We start from the raw sequence: 17566 nt of genomic DNA on the forward strand, positions 1-17566 counted from the left end.
GCATCTGACACTAGTTTAGAATCTTTGGTTTATGAGTTGATAAACTGTTGTGAAAAGAACAGAAAAAAACCTAAGTTTTCAATCGCATAATACCACTTTACAAAACATGATTGATGTAAAAAAATTACTATTTATTTACATTTACTTTCTCATTAAATCCTAACAGCCTAAATTTCAAATAACAATTTCTACAAGTCAACAGGATGCAAGAACCTACCAGCACTTTGTATCTTTGAAGGCTCATCTTCATCTAAGTGTTCGAAAGCTGTGACAAAATCATCCTCAATTGAAGAAACTGACTGATTAGTGTCATCATCTTCTCCATGGGATGTCTCCGTTTGATGTTTTTGTGATGAGTTTATTTCCACTGCGTATCTTATGCCTGTGGTATACTTGCTCAGCAAGGTAAATATATAATCAACTTTGATCCTTGGGAATGAAGGAGACAGTCTCATCACACAATACACTTCAGGAAGTTGATTCTTGAAAAAGACAGCAACAAGAAAACAAACATAACAACCTTGGAATGATTTCAACTGTCAGGAGTAACAAGAAATTCCTTCAATGCATTTTTCTGAACACTAAACAATTTACAAATATTTTAAAGATAAGAAAATGAATGGAACAATTTTTGTAGAGTGATAGTTAAAATCACTTACTCATTTTCATAACTTCTGCATTCTGAATAAATCATTGCAATAAAACAAACAAAAAAACTGTTGCGTAATACAACCCTGATAATATGTACTCAAGAATCTATTAAAGAATGCATGTTAAAAACCTGTAGAGGGAGACAGTATTTCAAAGTATGTTTATGCTGAATAGTACTTCATTTTATAGGTTACTTGTTTCTTTAAGGTATTTTTTCCCTTATATGCAACATCACTAGATTTAACATGCATGATTAGTCAGTATGGCTTTAAGAAGTTTGCTTTAACATTTATAATTGGAAATATTAACAACATAATATTGGAAATAAAAATAATGGCTATTATAAAATTAACAATGTTTGCAATTGTAAATAACTTTTTAATAAGAAAAGAGCCCACTGAGTATTATGAACACCTGACATTGACATAATTTTTGGCACCTCTGTTTCAAGAAGAAAATTCTGCAGAGGATGAAAGCTATATCTGAGCAGAGCAGAGATAGGTAACTTGACAAGCTCGTCTTCTTTCCAAATTGGCAGTGAAAGGGACTATAGCCTAGCAGAAGCATGGGATCAGCACCATAATTAAACATTTGTTAAATATTTTCTGTTAATAATACAGCATTTGAAAGCACCAAGTTTATTTTGAGATTTTCTAACATTCATTTTAAAGAAACCACAGAAATATAACAACATTAATACTACTGTGGCTAAGATGGCCCAAAAACACAAGCAAGACAAGGTGTGATATTAAACTCTTCATGAGGCCAAGTATAATGCTTCTCTAATTAAAGACATGCAAGAAGACACAAAATGTTTACCTGATGTTTCATGACATAAGGTTTTGCCAAGGTTTTCTTTACATCTTTTAGAAATACAACCTCATTTTCTTTCAGTTTGCATAACTGAAGTGATTTCAAAACATCTGGGAGCTCTACAGAAACAGCTGCCAACTCCTGATTTAAATATACAAACACATTGAGAATACAAAGTGAAAAAAATAAGATGTAAGTGATAATGATTTTGATCTCATATCCTCCCTAAATAGTAACAGCTGCTAAATTCGGTAAAGCTTCTCTTTTCTCCCTATTTCTTGCCCCATCCCCCACTTACTGTCTCGAACTGTGGTGTAAAGCTCATGTAAACAAGCTTTAATTCACACTCATCTCCAGCTCATTGTTCTACCAAAAGAAGAAATTCCACTGTTTCTCAGGGGCCAGAAGAGGCTTAAAAGTCACAAAGGAGAATCTTGTAAGCACTGAATAGCAGCTGCACATCCTATAAGGTAAGCAACTACAAAGAGAAGACTAAACTCAGGAATAATGGTTCTCAATGCTCTTAGTGTGCTTTAGCCCACTACTACAAAAACTGGGACAAGGCACTTCTTTAAGCATGATCTTGGATAACTTTTAGAGTTACCTAATATAGAAAAGGCCTATGAAAGATTTATGATTTTTTTAAAACAATCTAAACACTACTGATCCATATGGTACAAAGAAAATCTCCATAAACCTATTCAGCCCAATTTTCGCTAAATTTCATTTAACTCTAGACAATCAAATAGTTCTTACTCATACTTGAAAGAATGTCTAGCACTATTATCAGTTGATTGATTAGCAACATTGATACAACTTTGAACTAAAATGGACTGAGAGTTTCTGGTTTTCGTTTTTAAACATCAGAAAACTATTACAGCAATCTCTATCTACCAAGATCTAGACTGAGTGGAAGTGTGGAGCTGCACTGTAAACATGTATTTTATGGGTTATACTAATATGAAAATTGCATGGGAAGATTAAATCCTTGACTTCTTAAAACGGCATGGCACAACCCCACTAGTTTGCTACACTTCCCCTTTTAAAATAATGTTTCCTCACCTAACTCTCCAGAATAATATCTTAAGGCGTAACCATAATACTGACTCCTGGTCCCCCACCAGCAATTGACAGCTAGCAGTCAACTCAGTAAAGTTTTAGCTTTGCAGATGACAATTGCATCATATGAATAAGCACAACTCTACTAAGGAGAAGGTTACAAACCAAAATACTCATACACACGGGTTTTTAACAAAAACACAAAACACCCCACTCACCCCCAAAAAACACACACACACACAACAAATCCCCCCCTCCCAATTTATTCCAGACCATTCCAATTCACAGACTGGCCCAGGTAATATTTTAAATACATATGAAATACTAATGATCACATTAAAAAAATTATTTTTCAACTTTTCAATGATATTTAAAACTTAGGTTCTTAAATGCTCAAGGTACACACACTTCATTTCTCGAACACCAAAAATTCCTCCATCTAAAAAATTATGTACTACTTAGAAGAAATCACCAGTGCTGAAGAATATTATTTTCCAATATATATACTGTACCTGCAAATGAGCAGTACCCATCTCTTCAGCAAAACCTATAAATGTAATCTGTAAAATAAATACATGGACATATTGAAGTACAGAAAAGAACTTTTCTGCTTTCTGCAGATATATAAGAGTTAAAAGTTCAGCAAGTTTTACCATAAAGCTTCATTCTACTGCCATGAAAACCATACCTTAGGGTAGCATAGCTTGCTCAAACAGTAGCACATAGTCTTACCTAAAGAAGAGCACTGCTATGCTCTTTGACACGTGAAAGGTCAGATCAAACTAAAAAGCATATACAACATTTAAAACCCACTACACAGAAATTTTTCTAGTAGCCTGTTAGCTGGTATACATTGAGCAACACATATAAGTCTCATTACATCTGCTAAAATAAACATGATTTTGCTAAGATCAGTACTCATCTGTCCTTGCTTCAAGCTGGACACATATAAAACAGTTCCAGTCTGAAATATGTCCACGCTAACTAACAGTGATGCATTTGGATATACTGAAGAGAGCATAATGTCAACACATTATACAATTTACCATGTAAAGTGATTAGCCTGAGGCCAAAACACAACAGATTACTTAAACCACACGTTTGCATGCAATATCAAAGTAGACAAACCACTAAAGCAAAAGAATTAAAATATTCAACCTCAAAAAAGGTCTCGTCAGGCTCAGGAACGTAGAATATGTCAGAAATGTCAGCTTTATCTCAGGTTTTTGTGCTTAAGGACAGGGGAGATATTTTATCACATATAGTCCCTCACTTCTGTCTACAGATGTCTTGTATCATTCAACATGAACAGAACAAAGAGAGTCAGTCTTTTGTCTTACCTTCATTCTTCAGTGTCAGATCATGATCTATTTTACATCCACTACTCAAACTTTGTTTCAAAATTCAGATTTCCTCAGATCTCATTTAGTATTTCCCTAATGACAAATCAATAGGGTATCTGCATGCTCCAAAAAAAAATCCCAAAGCATTTATTTTCAAAACAAGGTTATAAGAAAAGAAATTTTGCTTCCATTTTGTAGATATTGAATAAAGCACAAAGATTAAATGATTAAATACTTCCACTGATGCTTGGACTTAAGTTTGATATAACTTGGATTCAATTACTTCAGAGCACTATGCAATAGACTGAATTCTATGCATTCAAGTCACAGCTCGTCCTAAATTTTTAGCAGCTACTCCCTGTTACTGTAAGGTAGTCAGTTGGTTCTCAAGTTTAAAAACAGCAAAGAACATCGCTATGTTTATAAACACTGATTATTAACTGATTCAGCTACATGCTTGTGCATACACAGAATCTTGGAAAGGGACAGAGACAGGAAAAGAAATCACTGAAAAACAATTCTCTTTTGAACTGTATTTGAGTTTTGAATATGTTATTTCACTACACAACCAAGAAAAAACCCCAAACTTTCTTTTAAACTGAAATTATATTAAAACCATTAAAAATTCTGGGGGGGTCTCATGCTGGAAAGCTACTGTGCCCCCAGAAAAGATCTTCCTGTTTATATCCACTTATACTTATTTCAATTATGACAAAATCATAAATGAAACGATGCTTTGCAGTAGCATTCCAAATAGCTCCAGAAAAATTACAGGTCTCCAGCACCATATTCACTATGAAACAATCCTGTTTGAGCAACATATCCTTCAACTCGTACATCTTTTCTTCAGCTCCTAATCTTTTATCAGTACAATATCTACAAGACACCTTTCAACTTCTACATCTTTTTATCTGTACCGTACCTACAAGACAAACTGAATTCCTCCACAGGAGAGGCAAAACAGCAAACAATTTAAAGAGCTTGGAAAAAAACTCTCTGAAGAACATTTTGGGAGGCTTTAGGGTTTGGTTTTGGTTTTGGCTGTTTTTCTTTTTATGGGTGTATATGCTTTTTTGCCTTCTTACATGCACTTTCCTCTTCCTCAGAATAACAACTCCGACCCTTTTCTTCTCCCACAGGATAATTCATTGTGGAAGATAGGGCACTATGTAGAAGTTACAGCTTCACACAGATGAAGGCCAACCAGTCCATCCCTACACTGATGGGCCCGCAGACTGCTGTCAGAGACCACACTACTGCCAAGTCTGCTTACTTTTGCCTCAATAACAACACTAATTTGGATTTCTTTATTGTGCCCAAACTCCAGTTTTCACAGAAAAATAATGTCCTTTTAAGACCTCAAACTAGTACATCAGTACAAAATTAGTACATCAGTTCAAAAGTTGTTGTGGAGTAGGCCAGGGCGATAGAACGGCCAACAGTTGGTAACACAAGCCTTTTCTTTAAACTAAAAATAGTGTTTGAGACACTGTATTTGAAGGTTATCATAATCCATGGGTACAGAGGAAGTGAATTAAAATGGTTCAGGAAACCTAAATTCTGGTTTTCCTAAGTCTGAGTAATTATCTGTGCAGTCCTAATAATGTTCTTTTAATGCTATCCTGCATATAGGTGTCTTTCCCTATATTTTCATAAGAAAAAACTACCTGTACCGTGGTAGGATATTGACCCTCTTACATTTCAACCAGAGGGCTCTTAATTGCTTGAGCTAATAAGGTACCTAAATATAGTCAGCTATCTTTCTCCATAGGGACCATCATTACAGGCATATAAAACATGTTGCCAACTACTTGCCAGGTATTAGCTACAAGAAAAAAAAAAAACGGGGCAGGGGAGGAGGGGCAATGTTTGAGGGGTTTCGTACATTCTAGAGCACGGTCTGTCTGAACAGATACAGACAAGCTTTTGCCCACTCCTCCACTGCTTAACTACTCTTCACAGAATCACTAAGGTTGGAAAAGACCTGTAAGATCATCAAGTCCAACCATCAACTAACACCACCATGCCCACTAAACCATGTCCCACAATGCCACGTCCACATGTTCCTTGAACACCTCCAGTGAGGGTGACTCCACCACTTCCCTGGGAAGCTTATTCCAGTGTTTCACCACTGTGTCAGTAAAGAAATTTTTCCTAATATCCAGCATGAACCTCCCCTGGCACAACTTGAGGCCATTTCCTCTTGTCCTGTCTTTACCTCTAATCTGTCAGAACTCTTCATCTTCCACAAATTCAGCTTCTTGCATACTCCCCAAATGTTCTGTACAGTCACAACCTCACCAGCCAGCCAGTCCCAGAAACACTGGTGTTATCCAGGCAATCCTAACTCATCTCTGCTGGTCACACAGTCTGCCTCTTCCCTTCCTCCCGCTACTCCTTATCGCGTTATCAGTCTTCTCTAATGACTTCCTGAGTCTTTTTTTGTTTCATTTTCTCCTATCTCAGCAACTGTGCCTGACCAGTTCAGGTCACCCTCTCCTTCTCTAGGCTCCTTGTCAGGACTATCAGCTACCACTTAGTAGTCTTCTAAAACACTTAATATGAGATACATGGTACACATTGCTTCTTACTTTTTTGTTTTCCCTTTGGAGAAGCTGCTGTTAGTCTTGTAACTCAAACAGCTATAGTCATTCGTCCTCACAGATTGAGATTTACCTAGACAGTCCTGTATTCTGTCAGGTCTATTTCTCATCTCTCCAGACCTTGTCCAGCTTTTGGCCCATCTGTATTAGTGTAAAAGAAGTCTAGATCTGCAATGTTGAGGCTTCAGCTTTTAGTGCTGAGCACAGCGCAGACAAGAGCAATCACTTTAACTTTTCTTTTCAGGCCTGGATCAAACTGTTCTGCTACTTCGTTAGGATACCATCCATACAATCTCAATCACAGGAGTCCTCACAAATGCGGTACACCCAGTCACACAATTCTTACAAAATCATCTATCTACACATTTTGGTTTTTTAGTTTCACAAATCCTACAAAGCAGAGAAATGTCATCTTGAAGTGTCACAGCTCTTTTCAAGACTACAGTGACTGACTTCAGCAATGACAATAGGGGGTACAGATTTTACAGCCAGTAACTTGCAGCATTGTTCACGTTTACTATCCTGCAACTTCCCATACTGCTTCAAGATAAATCGTTTTCTATCATAACCACAAAATGTATATATATAAAAATGGTCATTATGCCAAACCTCAATAAAATTATCTTGTTCTTCCCGATGTAGACATTCCTCTGCTGAGACACTGCATAACTCTTTTCTGCTGTGTAGCAGTGACTTCATAGAGTGCAGTACACCTTCACCAAAACTCTGAAAAACAATGAAAAAATGTAAGAAAAAGAATGCATTTTCAGTTTTGGATACAGGGTCCATCCATCTATTCCCTGGCCCCCACAGGTCTCCCTACTCTAAGTACTATTTCAAATTAATTTGTATATAAATCACCAGGTTTGAAGTTTAAATTTACTTCAGGGCATGGAACTGAAACAGGTAAGTTGTTTTCTTCAAGCAATACTTTTATTCCAAAAGAAGTTGACCATTCTCTGTTAAAAAAAAATAATAAAAAGAGGTGAGAACATGCAGACTTGGAAAAAAGAAACAGATCTTCAAGAAATCCAAGCCCCATCTGTTCCTTGCATCACAGCCTGTGTACGGAACTTTTCCATCAGCTTTTCCTTTAAAAGGATGAAAAGCAAATTTAGCCAAGAAAAGTAACGGAGGTGGCTTCAAAAGTCAGAGGGGAAGAAAACAAGCAAAAAAAACCTGAAGAAAATCCATACACATTCTCCTTTCCCATTCCTTGAAGAATATGAAACAACTGTAACTTAATCCCATGTAAATACTTCTTGTAACATTTCTTATATTTACACTTATGCTGACATGCAAGCACCCACAGATGGCTAAAAAAGGCTTAAGAATCTAAGACTTTCTCCCAGTGTAACAAAGTGCAGCAGAACAAAAGAATTATCTTCACTGGTATCTGAAGTCAAATAAAACAAGGCGACAGAACAACAACAAAAACCGGTTCACTCAGCTTGTAAAAAAAGTCAACATCTCACTTTTTTTAGGAAGACAGCAAGCTTTTTTTTTATTTTTTCTTTTAAAACTGTCATCTGCTCTAGCAAATGGTAAGGTTAAGAAGAAAAATAAGATCATGATGTGGTTACAAACTGTTTATCCAGTTATTTATTCTCTACATGACTGCCCTGTTAAAAATGAAGTGAGAAATCAGTGTGTCCAACTTATGACAAGTTATTTCAAATTTGCGTAGTTCTTAAACAATAGTAGAAGTGCTATACAGCCAAATTTAGTCACAGAATGTTTTGCTTTTCTGATACTCCCACAGCAAAAACAATCCCTTTATGGTAAAAAGTGATCTTACGTGTTACAGTTAAACCTCAGGAAAGATTTTTTTTCCCCCCCTGTAGAAAAAGTGGTATCAAGTACTATTACATGGGAAGCCAAATTATTATAGCATGGCCATTGTCACCATGCTTGTGCTCATGGTGATACAAAATTAGGAAAGCATTTCTAGAATGAATACACAAAAACAAAACAGAAACTTCACTTCAGGATCCTTGAAATTACCAAAATGTATTTCAGAATGTTAGCAAACAAGGCCCAGACTACCTCCCTGACAGCCAAGGCCAAGTGACATTAAAGCAGTCAAAACAGTCACTTTTATGGAAAAGTAACAGCTGAACTACTTTAAAATGCATTTTAGGCAGTTATTGGGTCATTTGAAATAAATTAATGAAGCATTCACCTACTTTCCACTTTCGTCTATTCCTTTGTCCTCACAAGTTTAGTTGCAATTTACCTCCACACTTTAGTAATATAAGTTTGTTATATGTTGATTATTGTTATATTTACCTGCACACATAATTTAGTTATTCATTTGCCTCCACACTTTAGTAATATAACTCTGTTATATTTTGATGCTTATTTGTTACATCTTGATTCTCTGGATCTTCCAAATTTACAGGTGGCTGCAATACCAATATTGCTCAAAGATTCTCCCCCAGTAATTCCCCCATTCATCTCATACAGAAGTCATTTGTGAAGTCAAGCAAGCATGTTGAAATGTCTCATTTTCAGCTTCTGCAACGCCTTGACCAGTCACAGCACTCACAATAGTAATTAGAAGTTGTACAATGTGACCTGCTAATGTTCTGCAGACCAACAATGATCCAGTTTGAGAAGGGCTTATCATTATTCTCTAATACGTAGCTTTTCTAAGACTACAAACTACTACATACACCTTACTTATAAGAAAGTATTATTCCCTAGTTTAACATCCTGAAAGAAAAGGCAGGATGGATAACTAGAACAGGGGTATGGTATTAAGAGCTATTATAGTTGAGGCGAAGGAAAAGTCAAGATTTTGGAGAATACAAAGTTGAAGTGGGAGAAGAAGAAAGATACAATTGGAAAAAAAATCTCCTTCAGGTCTGGAAGGACCAGCATACAAGACTACATGTAGGTCTGGTAGCACACTGATGGTGGCACTCCATAACTGAAGAGATAAAATATCCATATTTAAAAAGGAGAAGGAAGGAAGTAATGCATGTTTTAAAGATCATATAAATGAATATAAGAGAGTTCAGAACATGGAAATAATAAAGATATGAAAATTAACAGGCAAAATACATACATAAAGAAAAGATCTCATCTATCTGGACTTCCATAGATTATTTACACTGAACTGTATGAAGAGTTAACAAAACCAGAAAAAGACAGAGTTTACTAAAAAAGCTGTTTCTGGAAAAGAAGAATTTGCCCGAATGGAGATAGCAAAGGGTTTGAGGATATAGTAGATGTAGGTCAGTAACCCAGTAACCAACTTTCTCAAAATTTATCTTGAGACTGACGTCAAGAATCAGCATCATTAACAAAATTAACGGGGGGAAAAAAAAATCTAAATATGTAGATGAAATCTGGTGATAATTCAAAGTAAGGAGATGTCATCAGTTAAGAGGAAGAATAGCATATCATACAGAAGAACTTGATCAACGTGAAACTATTTTAAAATGCAACTGTATGAAGCACAAAGTTACAACCTTAAAAACTAAAAGCAAGCTTTAAAATAGAAATGTGAATTCACAAGCTGGGAAACAAAAGACCTGAGTTGACTTCTTGATCATGGTATAGCAATGAACGGTCAATATGATACAGTACTGAAAATAGCAAACACAACCATAGCATGCATCCTTTAGTGAAAGAACTGACAGAGTCACCAAGAAGGACATCCTGAGTAACTGCACATACAGTATAATCCATATGTAAAAAGATTAACTCACAAGTACAGAAAGTAGGACTATGAAGGATAATCGTTGGAATGCAGAGGATTTCATACAAAAGCAGACTAAAACCTCAGTTTACAGAGTTTCCAAAAACCAAGGCTAACAGAGGACAGATCACCAACTGTAAAAACATCACGAGGGTGAACCTGAGCAAAAGAAAAAAACTGTTTAAGCTGAAGAATAATGACATCTATGAACAGCTATAAATTTCCTGTAAATAGCTTCAGCCTGGAATTCATAAGATTCGTAGCTATTTCAGCACTGTGGTTGGAAGAGAGTTAAAAACAGCAGTAGAGTTTCTTTGATTTTTAATCTCCCCTCATTAATTGTGAGACTATATTTAAATAACTTTTTCATATTCTTACCAAAATTGTGCTTGTGACAACAGTGGACTGGACTGAATTTCATAGAAATCCTCCTGTCCAACAGACAATGAAAGCAAGTTCTTTCACAACCCCAGTCTAGCAGACACCCAACTACATTAAAAACTGAAAACCACGATCAGCTCTGTTTAGTTAAGGACAAGAGGTCACCTTGTTTTTATAAATAGTACCACTACTTCCAATATACATCTACATATGGGGAAAATAAACCAAGCAATACATAAAGCTCTACTTGCTAGGCCTGTGTACTCTTTTCTCACAGAAATTCTAAAGTCACACGTCTGGCAAGAAATCCTATCTCTATAGCGAATGCAGATTTCAAACTTACTAAGTCAGAATAGGGCAAAAACACAACTATCCTGAAATGTGCACAGAGCAAGACAGACCTGAACAATGAAAACCCTTGTCACACCTCTAGCTTGAATGAGCAATTCAAAGTTTTGCATTGTCCCCTTCGTGGCCAGCAAATCAAGAAGTCATTATCTATGGATCCTTCACAGTACACTGGAGGAAATTCTATACTAATTGGTCTCAGGAACTATTTTGAACAACTGCCCTCTAATATTTCAAACTACGCACAAACCTGTAAGATGTCACTATCTGCACAGAAATCAAGTCCAGTGCTGGAGAGTCATGTTTACTCCGTCCTTAAGTAACAAAGCAGCTCTTCTTGATTTCATGTGCTGTAAGATCTAAATGGACTGAATATTTTGAACTGATTTTGTAAAAACGGAAACTTAGGCTTTAAATGTGCATACCACAACCGTGCACTCACTTTTAAGAGCTACTACTGCAACAACTCCTGTTAAGTATTACAAAGTATTACAAAGAGGACATCAATCAGACCGCAAGCTGTGAATCAACAGAAGATGAAACAGCACGATTCTGACCACCCTACTGCCTGGCTCTGTGAGAAAGAATCAAAGTCCCACACTATAATCTAAGTAGCCGTCCCTCAGGGAGACATCAAGAGGAAGCAGACACAGATCAAAACATCAGAGTCTGGCTGTATGAAAAAGTAGAATTCTGCAAGACACCTGAGAAGGGTTGAATTTGTGTCCCTAGAACCACACAGTCCAGAATGTTCAATGGCAATTAAAGGAGCAGTTCACAGAGCTTATATTTTAGGCAACCATTAGAATCAGTGAGGAATCACTGATCACCGTCATTATTAGAAAGATGTTTCTGCAACCCAAAGGTCTAGAAACCTAGCAGGGGTTGTTGGTTTACTTGTTTTTTCTCTTCAATTTAAAAAACAAAACAAATAAAGGGCAGACTAAAAAAGTCCTCTAAAATCCAGTTTATGTTCAGGTTAAGAATGTAAAATTACTTGACTGTAGTTAAAGAACTCTATTTGAGTTGAAGATTTCTCATAAACCAATAAAATAAATTTTTTTATACTGTGTGTCTTACAGTGAAAGAATATCACCCATAATTACAAACTGCTTAATGTATGGCACTTAACATTCCATATCAGGACCTGGAACAACTGATTACCTGCCTGGGAGTCCCATAATGCTTACCTTTGCCTTCAAGCAGTTTCTACAAGACCTGTACCACTGACACTGTTTCCTTAAAACAACAAAATTTGCTTATGGAATAAAATAATGCAATTTTCATGTGACAAAATACTTCCTTGCTCAGTTTCTCCTCTGAAGCATTCCACACACTTCCAAGTAAAGAATTTATTAGTAACCAGGAAAGACCTAGAAAAATACTCATCTATATTCAACTACTTTGAGAAATATGCTTGGATAAATAAATTTGTTCCTTCAGGATAAACTGCAACTTTCATTTGAGTAAATGCTTATGGAAGTTGCAAGAAAATTTGAGGAAGAGTATTTATGTTCTCCAAGCTGAAGTGACAAAATTTAAAAGAATAAATAAATAAATACTGTTAAAAAAACCCCACTAGTATCTTTCATAAGTACTAGAAATATTTTCTAGCACTGCCTAGAAGTTCATGCAAACACAAGGATAAGCCACTCAAGAAACCAAGATCTAAAGATAAAGATATTACAGTAAGCCATAACACAGAATTCACAGAACAGTTTTCCATGAACACTACATATTTATATTTTAATTTATTACACACAAACTTGAAAAACTGTATTCAAAATAAAATTTATAATCCAATGAACGAGGCAAATTTTAGCAAATAAATACATCATGATTTTGTATCACCTTAAAACAAAGGGCAAAGACAAAAGGCAAAGCGTGCATCCCTTCCTTTAATTATTCTGTTTCCCAGTTCAACTATGCTAAATATGCCAAAGCATAAAGCAAAGGCAGTTTCTTTGCCTCCTCGAAATGTTAGACAACCAAAATTAAAACATATAAAGAAAAGAAAACCCACCCAAAAAAACCCAACCAAACCGACCAGTTCACTTGGTTCATTATTAGACTGTTGTGATAAAGATCAAAAAGCTCTGAAATAATTTTTTTAAAATATAGGTAATTACCTTTTTCACAGATATTCTTGGTTTCATTCGATTGCCCTGAGCCCTGGCGTACATATCCATGATTTTACCAATCTTAGTATTCGATGAAAGAAGTCAGCTCAAAAATACCTATGAAAAACATTTATACTTGATTATTTTATGTTTCCCCATTTTGTTTGTATACATTTTGAAAATGCAAGTAGACAAAACAAGAACCAATAAAAACAATTAAAAAGCATTTTAAAACTGAGAAAGATTAAACAGCACACCATCCTTACTGATTGTTGCCTTTGAAAAAGTACTGCCTTAACGATTTTTAAAACGATGCATGAAATGTAAAACACACACCTTAAAGTTAGTTCCAACATTTTTCTTTAACTAGATTTCAAGGCTGCATTGGGGTGGGGGGGAAGAACACTACATTAAATACTGTTTCACTATCACTAATACTCTGGTGAAGTTTAGCAGCAGATTCCTGTACCATACAAGGCACTGGAACTATCCTTCAACAATCTCGAGAGGAAAATGTACTACTTACCCACTCAATCAACTGGCCTATTTATTCTATCAACTGTAAGTACTACAGACAAACACATGTGACTCCTGTTTAGGCTAACATGTATCAACAATCTTGTTCTCTAGCACTGCTCTGGGCAGTCCTGTCTCTACTGGCAAGACACAGGGGACCAAAGATGCATTTACCAGCACTCTTATTTAACCAAAGTAGGTCAGAAGAGTTTCTGCTCAAGTCAGCTACCTTTATTGATCTTAAGTCTAATTCTAACAAGAAGAACAAAAAAAAAAAAGAAAAAGCAATGAAATCAAAACAAGATTTTCAACTTTCCCTGTTTAATCAGCTGCAATGAAAAGAAACAGAATAACGTAGTTTCTTTCACTCATCTCTACATCCTGCAAAACAGGCAATAAATATAGGGTACTAATAAAGACAGAAAGCATGTGCTGGGCTTTTAAGTTCTGTGGAAGTTTTAATACTTCATCTTTTCCCATGGTCACGCAATTTAGCCAGGAAGAACTCCTAGACTATCCAAAGTAAACCAGATAAGGAGCAAATGCATGTAAAAATGACTGCAAAATAAAAAAAACCAAACAGTGGGACATCAGAGTATAAGTCTCTGTATTGGGTTCTTGTGGCAGCGCTTTGGTAGCAGGGGGGGCTACAGGGGTGGCTTCTGTGAGAAGCTGCTAGAAACTTCCCCTATGTCTGACAGAGCCAATGCCAGCCGGCTCCAAGATGGATCTGCCACTGGCTAAGGCCGAGCTGATCAGGAACAGCGGTAGCGCCTCTGGGATAACATATTTAAGAAGGGGGGGAAAAACCGGGAAACGGCAGCCAGAGAAGAGAGGAGTGAGAATATGGGAGAGAAACAACTCTGCAGACACCAAGGTCAGTGAAGAAGGAGGGGAGGAGAGGCTCCAGGTGCGGGAGCAGAGATTCCCCTGCAGCCCCTGGTGAAGACCATGGTGAGGCAGGCTGTGCCCCTGCAGCCCATGGAGGTCCACGGTGGAGCAGACATCCACCTGCAGCCCATGGAGGACCCCATGCCAAAGCAGGTGGATGCCCGAAGGAGGCTGTGATCCTGTGGGAAGCCCACGCTGGAGCAGGCTCCTGGCAGGACCTGTAGACCCGTGGAGAGAGGAGCCCACGCTGGAGCAGGTTTGCTGGCAGGACTTGCGATCCCACGGGGGACCCACGCTGGAGCAGTCTGTTCCTGAAGGACTACACCCCGTGGAAAGGACCCATGCTGGAGCAGTTCGTGAAGAACTGCACCCGTGGGAAGAACCCACGTTGGAGAAGTTCGTGGAGGACTGTCTCCTGTGGGAGGGACCCCACGCTGGAGCAGGGGAAGAGTGTGAGGAGGAAGGAGCGGCAGAAACAACGTGTGATGAACTGACCGCAACCCCCATTCCCCGTCCCCCTGTGCCGCTCGGGGGGAAGAGGTAGAAAAAATCGGGAGTGAAGTTGAGCCCGGGAAGAAGGGAGGGGTGGGGGGAAGGTGTTGGTTTTTTAAGATTTGGTTTTACTTCTCATTATCCTACTCTGATTTTGATTGGTAATAAATTAAACTAATTTCCCCAAGTCACGTCTATTTTGCCCATGATGGTAATTGGTGAGTGATCTCCCTATGTCCTTATCTCGACCTACGAGCCTTTTGTCATATTTTCTCTCTCCTGTCCAGCTGAGGAAGGGGAGTGAGTGAGCGGCTGTGTGGTGATTGGTCCGGCTGGGCTTAGCCACGACAGTCTCCTTTGCACAACTGACCGGCTTGTTTTTCTCAACGTCATCTCAAGCACATATTTAACCTCTGTATGTGAAAGAAATCTTTATATGGGTTTGTTCTTGAGTATATGTAATTTAAATAAGAAGATGAGTAGTAGCATCAACTAATTGTATTCTTCATCTTCCCCCCGCAGCACCTAAAAAAGTAAAACCTCCTCAGGAATACAATAGCAAGAGATTATTAGGTACACATCTTCACATTCCACCTTGATTTCTGCTTTCCTTCATAAAGATGAACTTGCTAGAATCTTATGAAAAAAGTTACACTTATGTAAATAAAATGCAACGTTTTAATCTCTGGAGCACAGCATCTCTCTTAACTGGATGTCTGAAGTTTGGAAAATGAAGACAATGACATGAAGCAGCTAGGTACATGTTAGACAGATTATATACACTATATATAAATATAATAAATTCAAATTAAAAACTCAAATCATAGCAAACCTCTGTGGATGGAAGATTAAAAAGCACAACAATGCTTCTGTTGAGACTCAAGTGTCTAAAAAAAAAAAAAAGCCATGAAACAAAATCAAGCAAGAAAAAGAAACCCACCTCACTTGTCCCTACTGCCCTATCTTAAATGGCTAATCCACTCTGTTAATCTAATTGTATCAGGGAAATACTCTTAGACACATCCTTGTCCTAAGAAGAGCCACCTACATGAAAGGTTGGTTTCTCACACAGGGTGAAATCAATTACTTGAGCCCTACATTTTTGGACTGATCGCTCCTTGAAGCAAAAGCCCAGCATAGCAAAATCATGTAGATGACTTTATAACCATGTTGGGTTCCACAGTATTTACTCAGGTACAGCAGTCTACAGTTACACTGCCTTCAGGCAGTACGTTAAGTATTTTCCTGGGGCACCAGCTAGTAAACTCTGGAGACGGCAGCATCAACACAGAGCCACCTGCAGTGTCACCTACCTCATGAAACCAACAGTCTTGCCAATCACAGCACAGACTCTGAAAGATGCCAGACAGAAACTGTACTGGTTTATCAACATGCCACCATAACTATTTTGTCTTGCCTGCATCCTGTCCTTCAGTACTTGAATTATACAGGTTCTCTCCACCACCTATAGCATCTCAGCTCTCCGTCATCCATTTCAGAGAAATCTGAAGGGTCCCACTTGTCCAACAGTGCAACAAAACCTGAAAGTGTTGTTTTTAATATATAAAATTATTATCCATTTTCAAAAGAAAAATGGTCCAATCATCTGAGAAGTACCAAAACTTTAAAACTAACTGGAAAGGAAGTGAAAGCACTGACAAACAAAACAGCCTGGAAACAGCTCATTTCTTGTGTAAATAAAACCTACCGGTTAAAATTATTTTTACTTCTGCATATTGTATTTGACTATTAAATTTAATTTCCTCCTACTGTAAACTCAAGAAAAGGAGAATTAAATGGCAAAAGTATCAGATGTGAGAGGAAGAGGACTTTCCTATCACTGAATAACTCTCCGTAGACACCCAAAAAAAAGAAAAAAATTGATCACGCGAATAACTGATAAACACCCACGCTAAGTTTAACCATTTCTACGTTTCTAGCAAACTAGATCACCTTAAACCCATTTTCCAGTGATTTGCAGAAGAACACCCGTCTCATCAGACCATGTAATAAGCATTTAGTTAGATTTTCCAATCTTGTTTGCACATATGTAAGGAATCAAATCAAATAATCAGCTTAAGGGAATCCAACAGGAATTTTGCCATGGATTTCATCTCTTTGTATAAATTTATCCTATGCCTAAATTTGTTAAAAGTCAGTGTGCATTGGCAATCATTAGCTGACAGAAAGGAAGAAAATTTATCTTTTGTCTGTAACGTGCAAATGTGCTGAGTAAATCTCTTAAATAGCTATATGGTCATACGTGCATATGTGCACACCTATGTTAAAGGCATACAAGGACATGAGAAATCTGAACCATATAGGCAATAAATTTGAACTATATGTAATATGTTCTTATTAAATTACATTTCCAATAAAAGATTCTAGACGAGGACAACAGTATTATCTATGATTGCTTCAAAAAAATATTTTTGCTGTATTTTATTTTACTGTTAAAAAATAAAAAAGACATCTTTCCTTCAAAGAAAAAGTACCTTTTTTTTGTCTTCAACACAATGACCTGAAGCAGCCAAAAGAACTTTGCTGATGATTTGCAAAAGCCAGGTTTAATCAAATACTGAGCTTTGAAAGATTCATTCCAAATACAAAATTTAAAAATACCTTAAAAACAACAATATGCCC

The 17566-nt window shown here is 37.1% G+C and overlaps 1 protein-coding gene across 1 annotated transcript in view; it reads right to left on the reverse strand.

The window, feature by feature from the left end:
• The window catches only part of AKAP11 (A-kinase anchoring protein 11), a 35712-nt gene extending 22619 nt beyond the window's left edge, over positions 1 to 13093 (reverse strand). Inside the window, exons 1-5 of the mRNA XM_059818671.1 lie at positions 13034 to 13093; positions 7079 to 7195; positions 3036 to 3083; positions 1471 to 1605; positions 218 to 482 (exon numbers count right to left, since the gene is read on the reverse strand). Coding sequence (XP_059674654.1) covers positions 218 to 482; positions 1471 to 1605; positions 3036 to 3083; positions 7079 to 7195; positions 13034 to 13093 — 625 coding nt within the window. The remainder of the gene's footprint in view (positions 1 to 217; positions 483 to 1470; positions 1606 to 3035; positions 3084 to 7078; positions 7196 to 13033) is intronic.
• Between the last annotated feature and the right edge of the window lie 4473 nt (positions 13094 to 17566).

This window comes from Gavia stellata, chromosome 1 (assembly GCF_030936135.1).
Source record: "Gavia stellata isolate bGavSte3 chromosome 1, bGavSte3.hap2, whole genome shotgun sequence".
In the NCBI taxonomy this organism is placed as follows: Eukaryota; Metazoa; Chordata; class Aves; order Gaviiformes; family Gaviidae; genus Gavia; species Gavia stellata.